General features: G+C 53.8%; 1 protein-coding gene and 1 long non-coding RNA gene across 2 annotated transcripts; one reads left to right on the plus strand and one right to left on the minus strand.

Moving 5' to 3' along the window:
- Positions 1 to 2,101: 2,101 nt before the first annotated feature.
- On the minus strand, positions 2,102 to 5,856 carry LOC109501599. The gene is made up of 3 exons (XR_002159777.2): positions 5,745 to 5,856; positions 3,196 to 3,272; positions 2,102 to 2,535 (listed from the first exon to the last, which is right to left on the minus strand). It is a non-coding gene; the product is annotated as an uncharacterized LOC109501599 (long non-coding RNA).
- On the plus strand, positions 5,056 to 13,058 carry HOXC13 (homeobox C13). The gene is made up of 2 exons (XM_023257114.2): positions 5,056 to 5,916; positions 11,442 to 13,058. The coding sequence occupies exons 1-2, from the start codon at positions 5,184 to 5,186 to the stop codon at positions 11,696 to 11,698; spliced, it is 990 nt and encodes a 329-aa protein (XP_023112882.1). The 5' UTR covers positions 5,056 to 5,183; the 3' UTR covers positions 11,699 to 13,058.
- Positions 13,059 to 20,918: the final 7,860 nt, after the last annotated feature.

Below are 20,918 nucleotides of genomic sequence, written 5' to 3' on the forward strand. Positions count from 1 at the left end.
GAGAATCCAGGAAAAGATCGGTGATAAGAGCTTGAACCCGAACTCCTGTGTGGATCTTTGCAGGACCAGACAGGGATGTTTGATATGGCTCCCCAAACTCGGGGCCATCACCAAAGGTCCTAAGTTGGCAGCAGAAGGGAGTGGATTTCCCTCATGTCTAAAAGAGGGAAGTGAATGGGGTCTTGAGCAAGGCAAGTTTGGGTTTGAGAATGGAAAACCTAGAAACTAGGAGCAAAGTGATGCCTGGCCATCTTGGTCTCATCCTCCCTCAAGCTGGGGGCCCAGGGAGGGAGAATAGAAATGGAAGATACCAGGATGGAAGCCACTGTCCAGGAGGTGAGTTCCCATACTGGGAGGAGAGGTCTGGGTGGCCCTTTTCTGAGGCCAGGCAGTGGGGGTGGAAAAAATAAAGTAGAGGAGGTTCCAGAAGGATCCAGGTGCCTGGGAGGTGGCATTTGTGTCTCCATACTCCTTGGGTCATCCCAAACCTTCCAGAGCCCAGAGAGGTGGACGGAAAAAGGAGAGGAGAAGACTGGGCTGGGCCAGGGAGCTTCAGGGTCAGTCACTTGTCTTTCCTTCTTCACCTGCTTCACCTTTGCAACCCACCAGGAATTTTCTCTGCATGTGTCTCACTCAGACACACACTCAGGGGTGCCTTCCCATAGGCCTTCTCTGACTCCCCAAACCCTTCCTGTATGTGGCCTCTCCATCCAGAACGTCCCTTTCTTTCCTGGATAGTTCAAGCCCTATGTCCTCTGTCATCCACAAATCTCCTTTTCCATTCTACAGCCCAGCCCGTGTTCTGGACAGGAAAGGGCCCCCCAAACTATGCCCGCCCACCAAGGCCCCAAGTCTGGGCCAGAATCCAGACCCCATGGTGGTGAGGCTCTTTGTTCTCCAGCAGCCTCAACCCACCCCCTCCTTTTTTTAAACTGGAATTTCTCCCATAAAAAAAAAAAAAAACCCACGGGGGGGGGGGGGCAGGAGCTTAAGAGCTTCAAGTTTTTTTTTTTTTTTTTTTAATCCTGGGGAATATGAAAGAAACAGAGGAAATTAAGGGGAAAAGAAAGGAGAATCAACTGAGGCGTAATTTCCAGAAAGAAGAATCTGGAAACAGGGGACACGTCAACTTCATTCCTCTCCCCCTGCTCCCCAGCCTGGCATTTAAGCTACACCCAGCGCTCAAATGTGCCCTTGAAGCTTGCACCCTCCTGCCGCAGGCGCTGCCAGCTTACATCTCGGACTTTGTCTTTAATACAGTGGGCCAGGAATTCCAGCCTCAACTTCAGAAAGGCACAAACATCTGCCTCTTCATTTTTCTAGTGTTTTCCTGGGGGAGGCGTAGGTAGCTAGGATGGGCATGCAAATGAAATGTGTATAGGGAGAGAGAAACAGACCAGTAGAGAACATTATTTGCATACAGAGAATTTTGGCCAGAGCTAGGTGTCTTCATGAACACATTGGGTTGTGTCCACAAGGGCATGAGCTGGAACAGTGCATACAGCCTGCACACGGACCCAAATCCACGGGCCTGGAGCAAACACACACACACACACACACACACACACACACACGCACGCACTTTCACTGAGAAGGCACACTGAATATCTCCTTCGTATGTTAGAGACTTAGAAAAGAAGAATTTCAGAGTTGAGCTGTGCCTGGAACTCAGTCCCCAGAGGAAGCAGAGGACAGAGTGGCTCCGCCGCCCAGCCCTAACCAAAAAAAAAAAAAAAAAAAAAAAAAGTCCCTTTGAGAAAGGGGCCCCAGAGCGGAGCCCCAGAGCGGAGCCCGGTCTTCCCGACCGGGGCCGAGGGGCTATTTTCCATTTTCCTTTGATTTAATGAAACGCTCCATCTTTACTCCCACACCGGCAGCTCGGCGAGAGACGGAGGAGTCCCATTTCTTTTCCTTTCTCTTGATTTCCTCTAAACTTCCTCCACAGTCCAGCTCCATCGCCGCATCCACGCGGCCCGGCGGGCGAGGTGTGGCGGTGCGGTTGGGGGTGGGGGGGTTGGCGAGCGCCGGGCCGAGGGTTTCAGCGCCCGGCTTTCTAGGGCGGGATCGCCTGGGAGATGTAATTACTACGTTTCCAGTGGTGCACATTCTCCTGGAGTGTTTAATTTGGTTTTATTTGTGTCTCAGCGAGATCCACATTTTTTTTTTTTCGGGGGAGGAGGGAGAAGCGACCCCAGGCTTAAAGTTAATTAACCAACCAGGCTTTACTTTTCACCGCCCGCCCGAAGGCGCCTGCACAGCCGCCTCCCTCCCCGCTCCCGGCGCGCCCCTGTCGTGGAACCAGTTTCAGGCGCGAAATGTCTTGGGGAACCCAGCGGAAGAGCCGGGAATGGTTCAGAGTATGCGGACACTTCTCCGGACGCTTTTAACCCCCGTAGCCCTAGACTTTCTCTTCCTCCAGCCTTCCCACACCCCCAGATCTCTTGGGGGGCCTACATCTTCTTTGGCTGGTCTTCTTGATGAAGGAGACTTTGGTTCCCTCTCCTCTCGTCGCTAAAATTTGGCCGCATCGTGCCCCTAATAAATGGAATTGTAAAATTGCCGGGTTAATTAAATCTATATCTCACTGCAATAGGAACAGTTAACGTCCTTACATAAACCTGGAAAAGAACATACTATTAATTTTATTTATTGCTGGGCCGCCCTGCACCCAGATCCTTCCCGCCGTTCTGCCCCCTACTCCCAAAGGCTGGGGGAAGCGTGTCTTTGGGTCCGGGTCCGCGGAAGAGGCGGCTGGCCTTGAGCTAGAGCATTCCTCGACTGGGGAGGGAGCCCCAGGAATGGGGTGGGCGGCTCAGGCTCTTTGTTTCTCCTGGCGGCCCCGCAGAGCCCGGTCCACGTAGCTCCGGGTTCTCCACGGGACCCAGCACTTCACAGGAGGAGAAGCCTGGGTCTCCGCACTACCTCTACACCTGCGGCTGCCAGCCGGCAGGCCTCCTCACCACCCACCCACAGCAGCAAGGCAGCAGGCCGAGGGGGCCAAGGTCACACGACCCAGTCTAGACTGGCCAGACCCTGTTTGCTCTCCTTGTTTCACCTTGACCTTGGACCCTGAGGCAGGGGAGCCAGATTCCTAGCCTAAAGCCGGCTCTCAGCGAGACCCCACCTTCCCCTGGCTCCCCTCCTCTCCCTCCACCATCCTTGCCCTCAACACACTTTCAAGCGAAGGCAGCTTACGTTTCAAGCCTCTCTGCTGTCTTTTCCTCCTCCTGCCAGCCCGGCCCAAAGCCTGTTTTTCAGTCGCTGAGGTGACCCTGCCGGAGGAAGATCACACTGATAAAGATTACTCGGTTCTCATCCTAACTCACCGACCCCAGGGCGCTCTCCATCGTCAAATACCACCTTCCCCTTACAGGGAGAAAGGAGGCGGCCAGTGGACCAGATCTCAGTACAAACCTGGCATCTGCTCTCAGGTTTGAGGGATCCAGTGGGTCCGGACTAGCCTGGGGCTACCGCGCGGCCCCCGCTTGTGTGCTGTCTGGACAGGAGCACCCAGCACTTAAAATCTGTGGCAGTGGCAGGGAAGAGGGAGATGCTGCAGCCCCTCTCCCCTCTTTTCCTCTCTCTCTTTATTACCTCTTCTCCTCAGGGAGGCCCTGTGCTGAAAGGGAACTTGGCTCAATTCCACAGAGATGCGCTCTGGAAAGGGGTGACTCTACTGATGAGCTAAATTAGGCATAGGAAACCCAAGTCTGGAGACCGGGAAGGAGGAGGGGAGCTTTTGGGGGGGAAAACCCCAGGAAGTTGGTACTAATTTTTTCTTTGAAATAGGGGGCAATTTTTAAACATGAAGACACTCCACACTTAAAAGGAGCGACCCCAAGAAAGCGGTGGGAGCTAAACTTGGTGTTGTCCAGCTGAGAACTGTGTTGATCCTGGCTCTGCCCCTCGGCCTTCTTAGGCCGATCAGCCCAGGCCACGGAGGGCGGAGACGGGGCCCTGGGGCTTAGGTCGGTCCTTCTGGGGTCTTACTGAGTTGTGCCTGGGAAGGATCCCTCCAAAGGGGCAGCTCCGCCGCCTGTCTCGCTTCCCACGTTTCCTTTTGTACACCGATCTGAGAGTGCTTGCTCTTGTTCTCATCATGGGCTTTTTAGCTTTTCTAGACCGTATCTTTCCCCCACTCCCTACCCCCCACGCCCCTGCCCTTTTCTTTGAAAATCTCTCTGAGGCTTTTTATTTCTATTGTACATTGAAATATCAGTCTATTCTATTGCCCTCATTTTCCTCCCTTCATTCTTTCTCCATTTTCCCTGAGAGCATCCCTCCACCCCCTCCATGTAGTGGTGTGTGTGTCTGTGTCGTGGGTTGGGGCTATCACATCCTCCCAGCCCTCTCTGCCCTGCGGTCAAGGAGCCGAAAGGGTCCCTCTCAGACAACCCGGGCTTAGGGGAAAGTGGCTGAAAGTCGGAAGTGGAAATACAATCCCGACACCAAAGTCTTGGTGCGCGGTGTCAGGTTCTTTCCCTCCGTGAGCTCCAGGGGATTATGCCAGGGCCAGAACCAGGGCTCCCCACGCCTTGCCCGCGCGCTTCCGCCTGTCTAGTTTATTTATTAAGAGAGGAAAAAAATCAGTTTCTCCCCTATCCTTAGCCCCAACCCCAATCCAGTCCCAGGGATCGTTTTTTTGGGGTGGGGGGCGGTCTTCCCCACAGACGATCTAAACCTAAACCTAGAGGGAGGCGCCCAGGAACAGTCCTAGCGTCTCCAGACCCCTTTGCGTCGGCCAAATTCAGCCTCCCCCTCCTCCCTCTCCCTCCCTCGGGCCTGCCAGGGGGGCGTTGCCCTGTCCCTTTAAATCTCCCAGCTCCCTCCTCTTTGCCCCTCCTGAGAGCCAATCAGCAGAGACCAGTTTCCCTTTGCCCCGCCCCACCGCCAGGGGTGGGAACCCCAGGAGACCTGGCTCCGGCGTCACGTGCACCGGTCGCGTCACACGGGCGCGGGAGGGGTGCGGAGGGGAGTCGGGCGGGAGACGGCGGATTTCTTAATGAAGTGTCCCCGCATGCGTAGAGGGACTGTGGGGAGGGAGGTGGAAGCACCCGGAGGAGGAGGGGAGGGGAAGGGAGGAAAGGGAGGAGGGATGGGGGAGGGGAAAAGAGAGCGAGGTGTCTCCCTAGCTCGCAGCCTCTGGCAAGTGGAGTTTTTAAAAAGCTCGAGCAGATCATGTCATGACGACTTCGCTGCTCCTGCATCCGCGCTGGCCGGAGAGCCTTATGTACGTCTATGAGGACAGCGCGGCGGAGAGCGGCAGCGGAGGAGGCGGCGGGGGAGGCGGCGGCGCGGGCGGCGCGGGGGGCGGCTGCAGCGGAGCGAGCCCCGGCAAAGCCCCCAGCATGGACGGGCTGGGCAGCAGCTGCCCGGCCAGCCACTGCCGCGACCTGCTTCCGCACCCCGTGCTGGGCCGCCCGCCGGCTCCCCTGGGCGCCCCACAGGGCGCCGTCTACACGGACATCCCGGCCCCAGAGGCTGCGCGCCAGTGCGCCCCGCCGCCGGCGCCCCCCACCTCGTCCAGCGCCACCCTGGGCTACGGCTACCCGTTCGGTGGCAGCTACTACGGCTGCCGCCTGTCGCACAACGTGAACCTGCAGCAAAAGCCTTGCGCCTACCACCCGGGTGATAAATACCCGGAGCCATCGGGCTCCCTGCCGGGTGACGACCTGTCCTCCAGGGCCAAGGAGTTCGCCTTCTACCCCAGCTTCGCCAGCTCCTACCAGGCGATGCCCGGCTACCTGGACGTGTCGGTGGTGCCTGGGATCAGCGGGCACCCAGAGCCGCGTCACGACGCGCTCATCCCCGTCGAAGGCTACCAGCATTGGGCTCTCTCCAACGGCTGGGACAGTCAGGTGTATTGCTCCAAGGAGCAGTCGCAGTCCGCCCACCTCTGGAAGTCTCCCTTTCCAGGTAAGGAAGGGGCCCGAGCGCCGCCGTCGCCAGGGACCCCTCCCCGCCCCGCCTGCCCCGGGGCTCCGCGCCTCAGCCACCCCCGCCGTCTGGCTCCGGCGCGCCGGCTCTGCTGGGCTGCCGATGGAGCCGGCCCGGCGAGCTGCGCTGAGGAATGCGCCGGGGAAGAAATCTGCTCCGACACGTTCCCCGGAGCTGCCCGGCCGAGAGTGAAGCAATCACAGGCGCCCGATCGCCGGGCCGCCGGCTCGGCTCTGGTAGGGAGCTCGCCTCCTCCTCCCCCAGCCTGCTCCAGTCTCACGCGCGGCTCTTGGCCCCCCGTAGCCCGCTTCCAGCCAGGAATGGGGGTGGGGTGGGCCTTGGGTGCTTTGGAATCTGAAACCACCAGGACAAAACCCTCAACTCACCGAAAAATTGGGGGGGGGGGGGTGGATAAGAACTACCTCGCCTGAATTTTCAAGATCGTTCAGGCACTAGACAGGTTTTTTTGTTTTTGTTTTTTTTTTGGATAGGGGTCTAATTTGCCTGTTCTAAAGAAATGCAGAATATTTTCTTTCATTGATTTATTTTAAGAATTCGGCCACGAATGCCCCGATCATGAAGGGATCCCAACTAAAATCTCTAGAGAGGGTGTAGAGAAAAGGGAGTTTGCGTCTCTCTCCAGGGATACAAAATTTTCTCTGCCTCTCTGGCATACTGAGCTCAAATCCTGTGGGTGTTCCCCCACCAACTCCCCCAAATGTCGGGGAGAAAGAGAGTTTTCTATGTTTCAAACACAGAAAAAGGGGAATGAGGACGAGAAGTAGGGGACGGAAGACCTGTGCTGGATAGAGCTGAGATCCAGGCCCGGGTTAGGGACCCCTAAGTCTTTGCCTGTGTGTGCTGGGGATTTACCAGTGTCCTCTTTTTTGTTTTTTTGTTTTTTTTTTTTTTCAACTGAGGCTATTACTGAACCAGAGGGGATCCTGCAATCCTCACCACTCCCCAGATGAGAAATGTCAGTTCCAGGTTTGTCAAATTCACATCAGGAGCTTAGGATTCAGCACTGAGCTGACAAATTACATATCCAGAGCCTAAGTCTGCTCTAGTTGTATGCAGAGCCTGGTGGGAGAGGGTTGACTGGCTCCATTCTATTGCCTACAGGAGTCCTGGGGGGCCCAGAGAAGCCACAAATGTCTCCCCATACTATGTAAAGGGGCCCCCAGCTCTACATGTGAGCCCAGGGACATTTTCACCGGGAATTATAGATCTGAAGACCTCCTAAGGGTGGGCCTGAAATTCCTCTGCATCCGGGATTGGGGAAAGGGCAGATGGTGAAAAAAAAAAAATCACTGAATGGTGTTAAAAACTGTAGAAACTAACATTCTTGCAAATATTATGAGATTACTTAGTATAACACAACTGAATATCAGGGTGGGACCCACACTAAACACCCCATTTCTGGCTGCGAGAAGATTGCAGGATGATAGAATTTTAGTACGTTGGTATCATGCGTTACCGACTCTGTATTGGCCATGATATTTTTATAGAATAATTTCTGTTATTAACTACCTAATATGAAACACATGATGACACATTTCTAGACGACAGGCAATTCACATGTAAGTATACAATCATGTATTATAGAGAGACGGCCCTTTAATTCTCCATCTCACCCAAATGGAAAACTCCTTTGGAGACAGGGGTCCAGCAGGAATTCCTGGAGCAGGGGGAGCCAGTAGGCCATGCTAAGGGGCCAAGGGGCAGGGGAGCAGATGGCCACCTGACCCACTGTGGGCAGAGGCACAGGTGTAGAGCAATGGGCAATGGGTTTAGCTTAGAGAGGTGAAAAGAAGGATACTCTGGCATCCTTGTGTATGTGGAGGGAGGTGGGGGTGAAGGATTGGAGAGAAGCTCAGAAATATCTTTGAGCAAAATATACATCTTAAAGATTCCCGGGGGGGGGGGGGACTGCTCAGAATAAACACTTTTTGATCATAGCCTCCTAGAGAAAAATATCTTTGAAATAAAAAAAAAAAATACAGCCCAATTGAGATTTAATACACTTGCAAATTACGGCATGGAAATGGATATAAAACCCACTGTTTCTCAGCAGCTATGGGCTCACACACTCCCTGTGTAGAAATAGAACCAGGCTGGTGTATCTCAGTGAGTGCAGACGTCCAGGCAAAAAAGCAGATGAAAAAGAAATTATCTTCAGACACCCTCCACCTTTCTACCCACACAGAGATCTTTTAGAAGTAGTGAGATTTCCAGATAACTCTGTCTATGCAATTGTGGTTTTTTCCGGCAGCATCTAGGCATAAACACTACTGTCTCTCTTTAGCGCCTCTGGCTCTGAGAAACCTCATCTATGGCAGTCTGGGCTGGTGTGGGATATGGAGGCAATTGTTCAGAAAGATCCAGATAATTAGGGCCAAGATGTGTTGTGGCTTCTTCCTTCCCCCAATTATAGAGACCCTTGTTTCATTGCTCTTTTTTTTTTTTCCTTCCTATGGTGAGATACTTTTTTTTTTTTTTAAACAGAGGCAAAAATTCCAGAAGAGAATCAGCAAAAATTCCAAGATAGAATCAGAATGGGGGGTGGGGGGCAGAGAGGACAGGGAGAGACAGAGTCAGATAGGATTAGGGGAGACCAATAAAATGAAATAGTGGGTTCTTTGAGTCATATTGGAAGTCCCTACTGATAAGCTTTGGATTATGGTTGAGAAGAAGAGCTAGGATTCCTAGCTGGACAAAGTCCTCTAAAGGGCGCAGAGCTCTGTTGTAAGAGTGGGTGGTCAAGAGCCAGTGGGCAGTAGGAACCATACACAGGACCCCAAGAGTAAGCTAGAGCTGAGCATTGATCTGATTTTTATTCACTTTTCAAAGGTGTCTGTTAGATCCTCAGGTATGAAGTGGTGTGTGTGTGTGTGTGTGTGTGTGTGTGTGTGTAGATGCTCTGGAGGGAGGTTAGGGAAGGCCTGATCAATCGTAAAATTAATAACCAAGTCCCCTACTTACTTTAGGCAGCATAGACACAACTTGAGGTCTAAACTTCCAGATGTTTCTACATCTGTGGATCCCAATTCCTTTCCAGACAAGACAGCGGACAATTAAAGGAGGCTTCTTTGAGAAGGCAAGACTGAACGTATTTTTCCAGGAGGCCAAAACAACCAACATTTTGGTCAGATCCATTAAAAACGTGGGCAAATCAAGCCTCAGCATCCTATAGAGAAAAATAACCAATTTAGACCAGTTATCTGTGTTTCAAAATGGATTTTTAAGGATTGTGTTGATTGACCCTCATCAGAAATTTAGAGTTGGGTTTAGGGGATCCAAAATTGGGAAGGTAACTATGAGCATTTTGAGAAAATGAGATAAAAAATCAGGGACAATTAGCTGGTTAATTCAGGAACCCAAACCCACTTTATCTCATTTTGCTCTCCAGTGAAAAGGAGGTATTTTGGAGCTGGATTGTACAAGATAGGCTATTTCCATTTCAGAACTTACTACATCATGATGTCGAGTCAGAAAATCTCGGCTTAAAATCTGGCTCTGCTTCTTAAGTCATTTTACCCACTCTAAGCGTCACATTCCTCCTCTTGTAAGTTGGGCTTAATAAAATAAACCTGAAAAAAATGTTCTAAGGATTTATTATTTTTTTTTAAGACAGATACCTCATGGTATCACTACTTACTGTCTTCGTGTTACTCTTGTCCCAGAATCACCCATCTCCTGAATCTTGGCTACATCTGTAAGAATAAAACAGATTTGAGCACTGAGAGACGGTTAAAAATTATCTTGTACAAAAAAATCCTTTTTAACCCAAAGGAGCTCTGTTAAAGTGAAGTTGTTTTGTGTTTCAGATTTTTTTAAAAAGCCTTGGCCCATTCCTACATAGGCAGACACAGGGGACAAGTCCAACAATTTTCCTGAGAAATTGGCATCATGATGACAGCTAAACCAGGCCATTGGAACCCCCCTTTTCACATATTCTTCCTGAGTGCTTTATTTCCCGCTGCATTCGATTGTGACCCTCTTCTCTTTCCAGCCTGTGTAGACGAGTATTCCTGGATGAGAGCAGACCCAATGGCAATGGTGTAGAGAGGGTGTTTTATGAGGGTGGGGTGAGAACAAGCATTTCAGGAAGAGCTTTGTGTCTATGTTCTGGACTGCCTCTCTATTTCCAAAGGCCACTAAGAATGAAGGGGGGGTCCTCAAATATTCAGTCCTCATCATTGGCTTTTACCTGAAGAAGTCTAACAATGACATTTTTCTTAAATTGAGGGGTGAATTATTCAGATAGTCCCCCCCCCCACTCCCCACTTCCCCTTGAAAGTGTTGCCATGACCTTTTTATTAACAGGGATGAGAGTGGAGTGGAAGGGGGATATAAGTGAAATATATTGTTCTTAGTTCCTGGGAAATTCACAGAGCATAAAGAAATTGAACTAGCAGTGGTTGGGATAACAAGGTACTTAGGGTTTAAGGTTAGTGTTCCTGCATGCGATGGCCACAGTTTCCCTCAACTTTGGAGGAATGGAGAGGAGAGGTCTTTGGAGCAGAATTTGCTGTCTTGGTGAGTGGACGCTTGTAGGGGCAAGAGGAGGGGCACTGAGTTCTTTTTGTAGAAGACTTATGTGAACAGTGGGTTTTAGCCCAGAGGTCTCTCCTGGTACTTCCTTTGGTGGGCAGACCCTGGGGTGTGGACCCCTTAGCTCCAGGGGCCTGATGCCCTACAACTCAGGTCCAGGACCTCCTACCTTGGATGTCGTTAAATGGCTCACAACATTGGACTTCTAGAGCAATGGGCTCCCAGGCAGGCTGGCTTCACCTGGATACTTTTCTTCTCTACCTGTTCGTACAGGTCTCCGATTCCTAGGGTAGAGGCAGTGACCAAAGGCATGAGGCCCCACTTGGTGGCCTGTGCCCACCGAAGCTGTCTCTCAGCCATGCTCTCCCTCAAACCCACAACAGAACATTTTCCCCTGATAATGGCACACAGTCTATACTAATGGTTGCCCAAATAATCTAACTGCAGGAAGGAGGAATTTTCCTGAATACCTGCAATCCTCTAGACCCTCAGACCAGGGTGGAATTTGTAGGGACCCTTTTACAGGCACAGGAGTCTAATAATGAGTGCTGTGCAGAGCCATATTGGAGCCTGAGGCAAAAGAAAAAAGTCAGTACTACTGGTCCCACGTTTATTTTAAAATTTGTTATTTTGTTTATCATGGACTTTTTTGCACTTATTTTTTAAACATTGCCTGAAAATGTTATTTATTTCGATTCCCAAGTTTTTGGCGCCCCCTCCCCTCTTTTCAAGTTGGCATTAGGGGCAACACACCCATGACCTCGCCTTAGCGGTGGCCTTGCTCATAACAGAGGCACAAAGGACTGGGGGGCAATCCCTCTGTCCCCTTGGAATCCCTGCCGCAACCTTGCGCCTACACGGTGGTGCGACCTGGGGCGCACAGCCTGGTCGGTCCAGGGTCCAGACACACGACTCACTTCCCGCCGCCCGCCTTCTTTCTCTCCCCCCAGACGTGGTTCCCCTACAGCCCGAGGTGAGCAGCTATCGGCGAGGGCGCAAGAAACGCGTGCCCTACACCAAGGTGCAGCTGAAGGAGCTAGAGAAGGAGTACGCGGCCAGCAAGTTCATCACCAAAGAGAAGCGCCGGCGCATCTCTGCCACCACGAACCTCTCGGAGCGCCAGGTCACCATCTGGTTTCAGAACCGGCGAGTCAAAGAGAAGAAGGTGGTCAGCAAATCGAAAGCGCCTCATCTCCACTCCACCTGACCGCCCATCTGGCCACCCGCCCCATCTATTTATGTCGCCGCTTTGTACCATAACCGAACCCACCGATGGACGCTTCGCCGGTGCGGACGAATATTTAATGTTAACGAGAAAGAGTAACCGCGTCGCGGGAGGCAGAGAGGATCCGAGGGCGAGCTCCGCAGCCCCCTGCTCCCCACCCCATCCTCAACCCCCACCCCCATGCAGATGGGACCTACTAGCCTCTACAGCTTTGGAGGTGGGTGTGGGTGGGCTGTGGGAGGAAGGCTAACTGCCTCCACATCCCTTTGCCCTCGACCTTGGCTTGCCAGAAAACCTAATGGCAGCAGAGAGCCCGATCATTCCAACCAAAGCAGGGTTGGGGGACCCCGAATGACCCCATTCTTGCCTCATCCTTTGCCCAGGCAGGTTGATGACCCTCCTGAGGGTGGGGCCTCGGTGCAGGACCTGGTGAGCTCATACCATCCCCCCAGTTCCTCCTCCTATTCCCAGTCCCTCCCGCGCTCCTTAGTTAGGCAAGATTTCCCAGTTAAGATTTTCTGTGCATATTTTAAAAGTCGCGTTAATATTAATGATACTTGTTAGGGATCTGGCATCGTGATTGGAGTACAGACAGCGCGTAGGTTTTCTTTCTTCCCTGTTTCAACAAAAGCTGGAATCGATGGGGGAACTGCCTGCCCCCACCTCAACCAGGAAGCTGAATTTCTCCGGAGTCCCCACTGCCTCCTGTGTTCTGCTCTCCATCAACGTGCAGAGATCCAAGGAGATGGAAACTCCAACCACGCTGCTAAATCTTTCTCTCTCTGTCTCTCTCTCCCTCTCCCTCTCTCTCTCTCTCACTTTCTCTCCCCTTCCTCTCTCCCTCTCCCTCTCTTTACTGGGGATCAGGCCAGGCACAGAAGCAGAACGTTTTTCTAAGGAAAGGACAAACTTCTCTTCCAATGGGATGGAGAGTGGGTCCCCCAGCACAGCCCCTCTCCAGCTGCCCTTCCGTGGAGGCAATAGCTGAGGAGACAGCCTCACACTTTCACTTTTACTGGTTGTCCAGAGGAAAGCAGTTTTCTTCCAGAAGGCCAAAATAACCAGCCCCCAATTAACCAGCTAATATAGACACCGCCTAACATTTCCCTCCTCAAAGGCCAACTCACTGCTGAGGAGGGGGAGGCCCCTCACCTTCTCCCTTCCCACTGGTGCATTACAAAACAGTGTTCTTTTGAAATGTTCATCAGAAATAGGCTTTTTTAAAATGTGTGTATCTGTATATAGTATTGTGATGTCTGAATGACAACGTACTGAATGCAAAAAGAAAAAGAACCCCACAAACCTGTTTTTAAAATAAAATCTTTTTTTTTTTTTGCCTTGATTTTATCGCTCAGATTCCTTCTGAAGACGCTTCTGTCCGCTTGCTCGTCAGGGCCATCCCTGATACCCTGACTCAGCCCGGGCGAGCAAGGGGAGGAGTGTAGACATCACCCCCAGCCGGGTAAATTCCAAACTCCTATTTTGTTCCGCTTACATTTCTAAAGTGAGTTACTTGGGTTGTTGACGTGATCTAGACAGGAGAAAAACGCCATCCTCAGAATAGATGAGTGTATGTTGGGAAGAAACGGGTGTGATTAGCAACTGGGAAGGCCCGGAAGCAGGTGAGTGAGAAAAATACGTTGCCATTGACCTCTGGTTAATAGTTGGGGGTCAGGCCTGGATTTAGGAGGTGAGAAGGCAGTGAGCACCCAGTTGGAGCTGGATGCTGTGGCGGTAGCGGACGGTGGTAGGGGCCCTCCTGCCCCCAGAAGGGTAGCCGGTTCAGGGCTGGGGCTAGGAAGGGCCTGCACAGCCTGTCCTGATGGCGTGTAGCCCACAAGCTCAGCACTCTTGGGCTGCTCTCTTTTGTCTTCCATCAATCTATGCCGAGACATCAGGCCGATAGGACCCTTTGGTCCTGCAGTTCACTAAGCCAACCCCACTTTCCCTCTCCAGCCTTGCTGGGAACCACAGTCTTCCAGGCAGTCAGGAGCCGCGTGGACTCTGCCACTAATTTGTTTCCCCCGTCGCGTCCGTCTGTGCCTATCTCCCTATCTGGCGGAGTTAATGAGATCGTTAAGTTGTCAGGTTAAGAGACTTTTAAAAAGCAGTATAGCCTAAAACAATGTTATCTCAGATTAAATCTTTACTGCAGCAATTTTTATTTATATATAATTTTTTTTCTCTCCTGAGACACAGAAAGACCGGAGGCGTTGGGTTGGAAATCAGAGTTCTCCGATCTCCCTTTGCCCAATGGCTGAAATTCTTACAATTTTATTTAAATAAACGTTTCTGGCGGTGAGACACATGCACGCACACACACACACACACACACGCCACAGAGTCTCACAGACAAAGAGCCTCACGAATTCACTCTTGGTAGAGCCTCTGCTACTGACGCGGGCGGGGGCCAGTCCTGGTCCTGTTCTACTCCATTTCAACTCCGGGTTAGCCATCAAAGAATCACATGCTGGGAAGTGGGGGGTTTAGGGGGGAATAGGTGAACCTCCCAGGAATAAGGCTGGTTCTGAATTCCATCTCCCCACCCACCACCTTAACCTCTTCCCAGAACCCCGAGTCTCTCTTGAGGTGGAAAGAGGCGAAGACTAAATGTGTGTCAGAAAAAGGGACTGAGTAGACAAGAAGCCTGGGGCTCTCTTGATATGGGCCCCCATCCCTCTTGAGTTAAGGGTACATTGGCTAGTCCCATGACAGCCAGAGAAGTGGAAGTTGGAGACTGGGGGAAAAGAGAAGTCTGGAGTTCTCCAAGGGATCTCTCCACTCCTGCATGCAAACCCACACCTATGAGCGAGTCTTCCCACACAGAGGGACCCTCCGTAAGGCCCCAGAAGGGGGCGATGGAAAAAAGGAGGAAGCTCATGCAGACTCCTGGGGACACTGGAAACCCAGGCAAAGACTGCAGTTCCTTGAGACTCTGGGAGCCCCAGTGTGCCAGGGTGTTTAGGACCCTCTCCCGCCCTGGATTAGATGTGCCTGGATGGGTTTTGGAGGGTTATCGTGCCTGGATCTGTTTTGGAGATGCCTCTCCCATAAGAGTAAGCAAGCATGAGAATGGCCATTCCTGTGCGAGACAGGTATCCTGTGAGTGTGTGTTCTGGGGAGGCCAAGTTGGGAAGATGTATTATTCTTTTCCCGATTGTGTCGGTCCCTTAACTTTTCTTCCTCCAAGAATTGGCATTGTCTTTGGGGACTCAGTGAGACATTCCTGTGAAGGTGTATGTGTGCATGTGCACACTCGTGTGCAGCCACGTGTGTGTGTGTGTGTAGAGCTTTTGACGAGTGGAGAATTTCCTCAGCCTTCACTGCCCCCTGTGTGTGTGCAAGCATGTAAGTAGGAATGTTGTTATCTCAGAGTGTAGGGTGTGTTTTCTTTTCTGTATTCAAATCTATAAGTCGCCTTTCTTCCCAAGGCCAGTCTCCTAGTGTTGGTGTGAGAGGCTGCGATACACATTAGGTTGCAAGGGGATACAGGAGGTGTGAAGGGCTGTTTCCCCTGGAAACAGACAACAGCCTTTCTCCTCTGGGACTGAGGATCCTGCGATCTTTCTCATGATCCAGTCTCACTCCCCACTCCCCATGCCTCCCCCTGTCCCCCAGGCCAGGACTAAGGAACCTGGCTGGGTGGGAACCCCACAGGACTCTCCATCTGGAGGTCACTTTACCAGGCTGCCAGGGAAGTCTCAGATCCTTTCCTGGGCTTGGGGGAAAAACCCTTCCCCACCCACATCTTAGTCCCCAGACCCAGGGCCAGCAGAATAGGCCTTTCAGCCGGTAGTCCCACAGCCAAGAACCCACCTGAGAGAGCAAGGCCAGTAGTTCTCAGGGAGATCCCTCCACGACTGTCTCCAGACCATCTGCTCCTGAGGCTGATCCACAGGCGGCTGGGTCAGCAGGCCAGTGTGGGTGTGAGGCAGGGTCGGTCCCTGGGCCAGTCTCCATCTTTCAGGGATTGGAGCTGGGAACCCTGAGGCAGGTCCCCCTGTTCAAAAACGAGCTCCCCACCCTAGGATCCACCTGTGTCCGACTTGAATGGTGTCGGGAGCCCACCCCTCAAAAAACTCCAAGTGCTGGTTCGGGCAGATGTGTATCCAGACCTGTGCTGGTGGAGGATTGAGGGGCCCTGGGGAGCGAGGGGCTTCTGGGAGGAGGAGGGGGCCAGAGCCTTTTCACAACCAACCAGGCTCTTCCTCTTTTAGCCTTGACCGTGACTAGGTCTTTCTGACCTTGACATCACAGGGAACACAGGGAAGGGGGGCAGGGTGGAAAAGGCCTTGATCTTCCGGTGGCCAGAGAAGGGGAGGGCCGCTCGCCCCCTTGACGCGCCATCCCCCTTCCCGCCAGGGCCCGCCGCCTCTGTTTACACACAGAGGAGGTGTCGTCTCCAGTCTAGACAGGGGCGCTAATAACGCCCATAAAAGGCGGCCTCTCCAGAGATGTTCTGCAACTCAGCTCCCGCGCGCCTACCGCTGGCCGCTCCCTCCGCCTCCTCCGCCCCGCCCTTCTCAGATACCAGGCTGGGCCGGCGGCGGCCTTGGGGAGGGGGCATCCAGAAGGTTTCTAGAGGCTGAGAATCCCCGCCCCGCACCCTTCTGAAGCTCTTCTGTCTCCAAAGGTAAGTAGACTCCCGCTCTTCCAGCCCAGCCTCGAGATTCGCAGCACAGTCTCCAACCTCCACCCGCCCCCTGGGCCGGTTGCCCCCACCCCAGTCCGCCCGCGCACCCCCCCTTTACCCCCTCCCAGCCCTGGACTTGGGGCTTGGATTTGGGAAGCAGTGGATGGCTATGCAGAGTAGACCCCAGGCATGTCTTGGCCTCTCCCCAGGGCTAGGCCTGGCGAGAAGCCATGGTCACTGCGAGCCGCTGGCTGTGGGGCAGAGGGCACTCGGGTAGTCCTCACCCCTTACGGAGCTTCGAGGTCGCGGAGACCAGGCCCTGGGCTCCCGGATACGGTGCAGGCGGCTGTGGGTGTGGCGTTTGATGGGAGTGGTTTTTTTTCTTTCTTTCTTTTTTTTTTTTTTTTAAACTTGGTCCCCACACCTTTCCTGACACTCGGTAATTCACTAGGCGGAGGAGATCCTCTGCTGGCGGAGGGGGAAAATGTCAGAGCCGCGAAACTATTTAACCATTGGTGCGCCGAAAGAAGGGAGAAAGGGGGGGAAGAGGGCCCATTTAGGGATGCTCAGGTGAGAGGTGGAGACATGGTCTTCCAGATGTCCCCGCTTGGGACCCCCCCCTTCATTTCCTGAGTGGCCATTGTGGTGGGAGCGGGCCCAGAGATGCCGCAGAAGGATTAGAGGAGGTAAGGAAGCTCGCTGCTGACCCCAGGCCTCTTGTGTGAGCTTGAAAGCCTGACTGGGCCCCTCACCCAAGGTTCCTTTAAAGCCTCCCCCCTTCTTCCCGTCAGGCTGCAGATCCCTAGAAAGCAGCACCTGGAGAAGGGGTCTCCCTATTTTCTTCTGAAGTCCTGGACACCCGGAGGGGTGGCTGGGAACCAAGGTGGGCTCCATGGAGGAGTTAGGGAAGGGAAGAAAGAGGAGACGGAGTCCCCCTACCTCCATCCCTCAGCCTTGTCTGATCCCGACAAAGATGCTGACCCAAGGCGGACCCGCCCCAAAGGAACGAAATAGAGAGGTCTGAAGGGTCGGATGGGGGTCCAGACCTTCCTCATCGGCCGCTTTTTCATCTCCCCTATCCCCGCCCGCTCAGTGCCAACACACCCCCCATCCGGGGCCCAGGCCCTGACTCATTTGCATACGCGGCAGAACCGCTTTCTGCAAACTAGGCAGTGACCTTGAACTGGGCCACCGAGGCCTCTCAAGTGACCGTGGAGAAGGCAGCACCGCGCGGAATAATTCTGACCTGGGGTCGGTGGGGGAGCCAGATCACAGCAGCTAGCAATGGCTCCTCGGTGGCCTGAGCCTCACGCAGCCGCTTGGCCCCTGTCACCCGAGCCCGCGCGGACGCGGGAGGGATGCAGACAGGCGGCGCGGGGGGCCAGCTGGTGGGTGCGCCGGGGCACGAGGGCTGCCTCGGGTCTTCAAGGAGAGCCTTGGGCCGCGTCCTAGCCTTCAGTTATAATTAACCCCTGAGTTAATGAGCGGGCAATGGTGGAGCCAGGCCAGCTACAGCAGGAGCCCGTGGCTCAGGGGCCAGCAGGCAGGCCGCCTCCACTAACCTTGTGATTTGATGAATGTGCGGGCGAGCGGACGCACAGATCGCTCCGCGGTTCCAGAGCCTGGGTCTGGCCAATTATAGTTTTGCATGTGGGCTGCGAAATGCGGCGGGATAAAACTCTCGGTTAGACGCAGCTACCCGGCGCTTTGAGCTGCGAGTCCCTCCAGGTCCCCCTCCCTCAGCCCCAGTCGGTTCCCGCCGCCGAGGCCGGTTTTAAATTCGAGGCTTCGCACCCGAGCCTCCCGCCGGCCCCGGGGACCCAGGCTGGGCGCGGCGCTCAGGGGCCTGTTCGTGGGAGCTTGAGTTAAGGCAGGGGCCGAGCTGCGTGTGTGGCTGGGTTCCCTGAAGGTGGGCAGATCAGCGGTGGCGCACTGGGATTGCCTGGGTCCTCGCCGGCATCCTGAAAACCCTCAGGCTCACGATGGGCCTCGAGGAGCTGGACCGGGGATGCGAACGTGGCTGGTGGTTCTCGGCGGCTCTCCCTGAGAGGAAGCAGGGCCAGCTGCACGGAACCAGGAGGGATGTGTGCGTGTGCCACTGCCCACAGAGTCCGAAACCTGGGGAAAGTGGCCTTTTCAGTTGGGGCCGGATCCGACTGGGAGACACTGGAAGAAGGAAGCCCTCACTCCGTTCTCATTTCCCCCAGCGTTCTATCTGCCGCCCTGTGGCCGCGGCTCTGTGTGCTCAGCGGCCTGGCCGGAGGGCAGCGTGCCGGGCTCTGGGCCTGAGATTTTCCAACTAGGGAGGGACACGGGGAGGCTGAGGCCTTCCTCCTGGGGTCGCCTCTCGAGGACACTGGAGTCATCTGGAAGAGTCAAAGAGAATGGGCAGAAGCCTCTGCCCCACACGGACTAGTGATTACTCCGCGCAGCTCAGCTCGGCATCCCTCACACCAACAATAGCGGCTGAGCACCGAGGCCTGGAGGCCTGGAGACCTTGCTGCCCGCGCAGTGTTCTGGTCGAAAACAGCAACAATCTTCAAGTCACACACACACCCCCCTTTTTTTTTTTTAATCTGGAGGACCCAACTCACCCCAAATAAACGTTTTAAAAATTAAATTTTCAGTGGTGCTCACCAATGCATCTCGGAAAGGGGCATAAATAGAATGTTGGAGATGCAGTGACGTGGAACTTGCGGCGCAGGGATGCTTCCTTCTGCAGCCGCGCAGCCCCGTAATCAATTAGGCACCAAAAGGCCAATCCAGGCGGTCTCCTGCCCGCCGCTCGGCGCCCCGGCTCGCGCGGTTCTGACTGGAGGTGACTGCACGGGGCTAGCATCTCACCGCTCGGCCTCGGTTCCGGCAAGTGGGCCCGGCGGACGTGGGGCGGGCTCCTGGGGGCGGGAGGGGCCTGGCCGGGCAGCCGGGGCAGCCGGGGCGGGGAAGGGGAAGGGGAAGCGGGGCGAGGGGCGGGCGCCGCGCTGGGAGCTCTGAGCTGCGCCGGGCAGGGCGACGCTCTTGCAGACAAATTTCTGTCCGAGGGAGCAGTTCGGGTTTAGGAACTGAAATCGCCTGGCGAGCTGTGGAATTCGAAGAATCTGAGTTTCTCTCTGCCGCGTCCTGCAGAGGAGAGAGGGAGAAAAGGGGAGAGGAGAAGCCTCAGCCTAGATCTGCTTTTGTAGGTTCAGCTCATTCTCAGATACTTAACTTTCACCTACGTGGGTTGCTTTCTGCCCGATTCTCGCGGAGACCCTCGGTTTCTCCATCTAGCTCTTCTGATGCTTCCCCGTATGTAGACGTTTGCTGAACTATCTGTTGGACTTTGTGTTACTTAAAGCCGTTCCTATTGTAGAGGAGCCTGAAACGATCAAATAGAAATGCGAGTATTTGGTCTACTAGGCATCAATAGGATACACCTAGCGCTGAAGGCTTTGTTTTGTTTTTCATTGTAATCCGCTTGTCTGTAGTCTGTGGACCTAGTTGAGATCAGACTGTGGTTTCCAGATGTCGATTAATCTCATCAATGGCCAGCGTCGGGTTCTCAGCCTTTTCTGAAAGGAGCTGCCAAGGTTAGCACCGTAAATATAATTTTAAGCCCCCAACAAGATCATTCTCCGGATCCCTCTCCCTCACCCCCAGCACACCTACTGGCATTGGCACCGCCATCTGATGGTCCCAGCGGCAGGCTTAGACGGTTCTTGGTTCTGGAGTGGGGGGGTCTACTCCGAAGTGGGAATCGGGAGCCTCTCAGACCAGCCCAAGCTCTGCTGGAGTCCCAGAGCCTCTTGCTGCAAAAACTCCGGAAGACCCCCCAGAAGCTCATGTGACCCACAGAAGTCACAAGGAAGAGTAGTTCAGGCCCCCAGGTTTTCAAGAGCAGGTAGTCAGGTCCTCATCGAGCTGGGCACCTCCTTTTCATGCTTCCTTTCTGCATGCATCCTATAATGGTGAGTGGAAATGTGAGGCTAGGGTGGCTTCCAGCTTGGGGGGGGGGGTGAGGAGGTGGGAGTACCCAGCATTGCAATTCTCTCATCGTCCTTCCTGGAGGAAAGGACCCCAAGTGTCCCCCCAAATTCCTGTGCAGATAGAGCTGAGGAGGGGGAGTACCGCAGTGGCAGGGCTGGGAAAGACCGTGGCAGGGAAACCTGTCCTTACCCCCACTTCGCCTCTACTGTAAATAAACCCCGAGCCAAAGGGCTCATCCGTCTCCTTAAACAGCCAGTAAACTTTATATGACACAATATCTAATAGTAATTTATTGGGGAGATATTGTAAATTCCAACGGTTTTAGTTAATAAAGGAGCTAATTAAAGAGGGACAGGCTGTGCTTGGCCAGCTGTTGGCGAGAAGATAATACATCTGGGGGGGGGGGTGCATGGTGCAGAAGTGTGTATGTGCGGGGATTTTTGGTGTGGCTTTTTCCCTTTTGCCCCGGGTCGGGCGATTGACTCACTGTCTGCGTTAGGTTTTACGATATTTTTAAAAACCAGAAACCAGCGACTAAATCTGCCCCCGAGTTTTGTCTCTCCCCCCCCCCACCCCAGAGTGGGGAAGGGGGAAGTTGGAGTT

Source organism: Felis catus, chromosome B4 (assembly GCF_018350175.1).
Source record: "Felis catus isolate Fca126 chromosome B4, F.catus_Fca126_mat1.0, whole genome shotgun sequence".
In the NCBI taxonomy this organism is placed as follows: domain Eukaryota; kingdom Metazoa; phylum Chordata; class Mammalia; order Carnivora; family Felidae; genus Felis; species Felis catus.

Excerpts from the sequence above, each read along its gene's own strand:
- HOXC13 (XM_023257114.2), top strand. The coding sequence starts at position 5,184 with ATGACGACTTCGCTGCTCCTGCATCCGCGCTGGCCGGAGAGCCTTATG. Across the intron at positions 5,917-11,441 it reads CTGGAAGTCTCCCTTTCCAG|ACGTGGTTCCCCTACAGCCC; the intron begins GTAAGGAAGGGG and ends CTCTCCCCCCAG.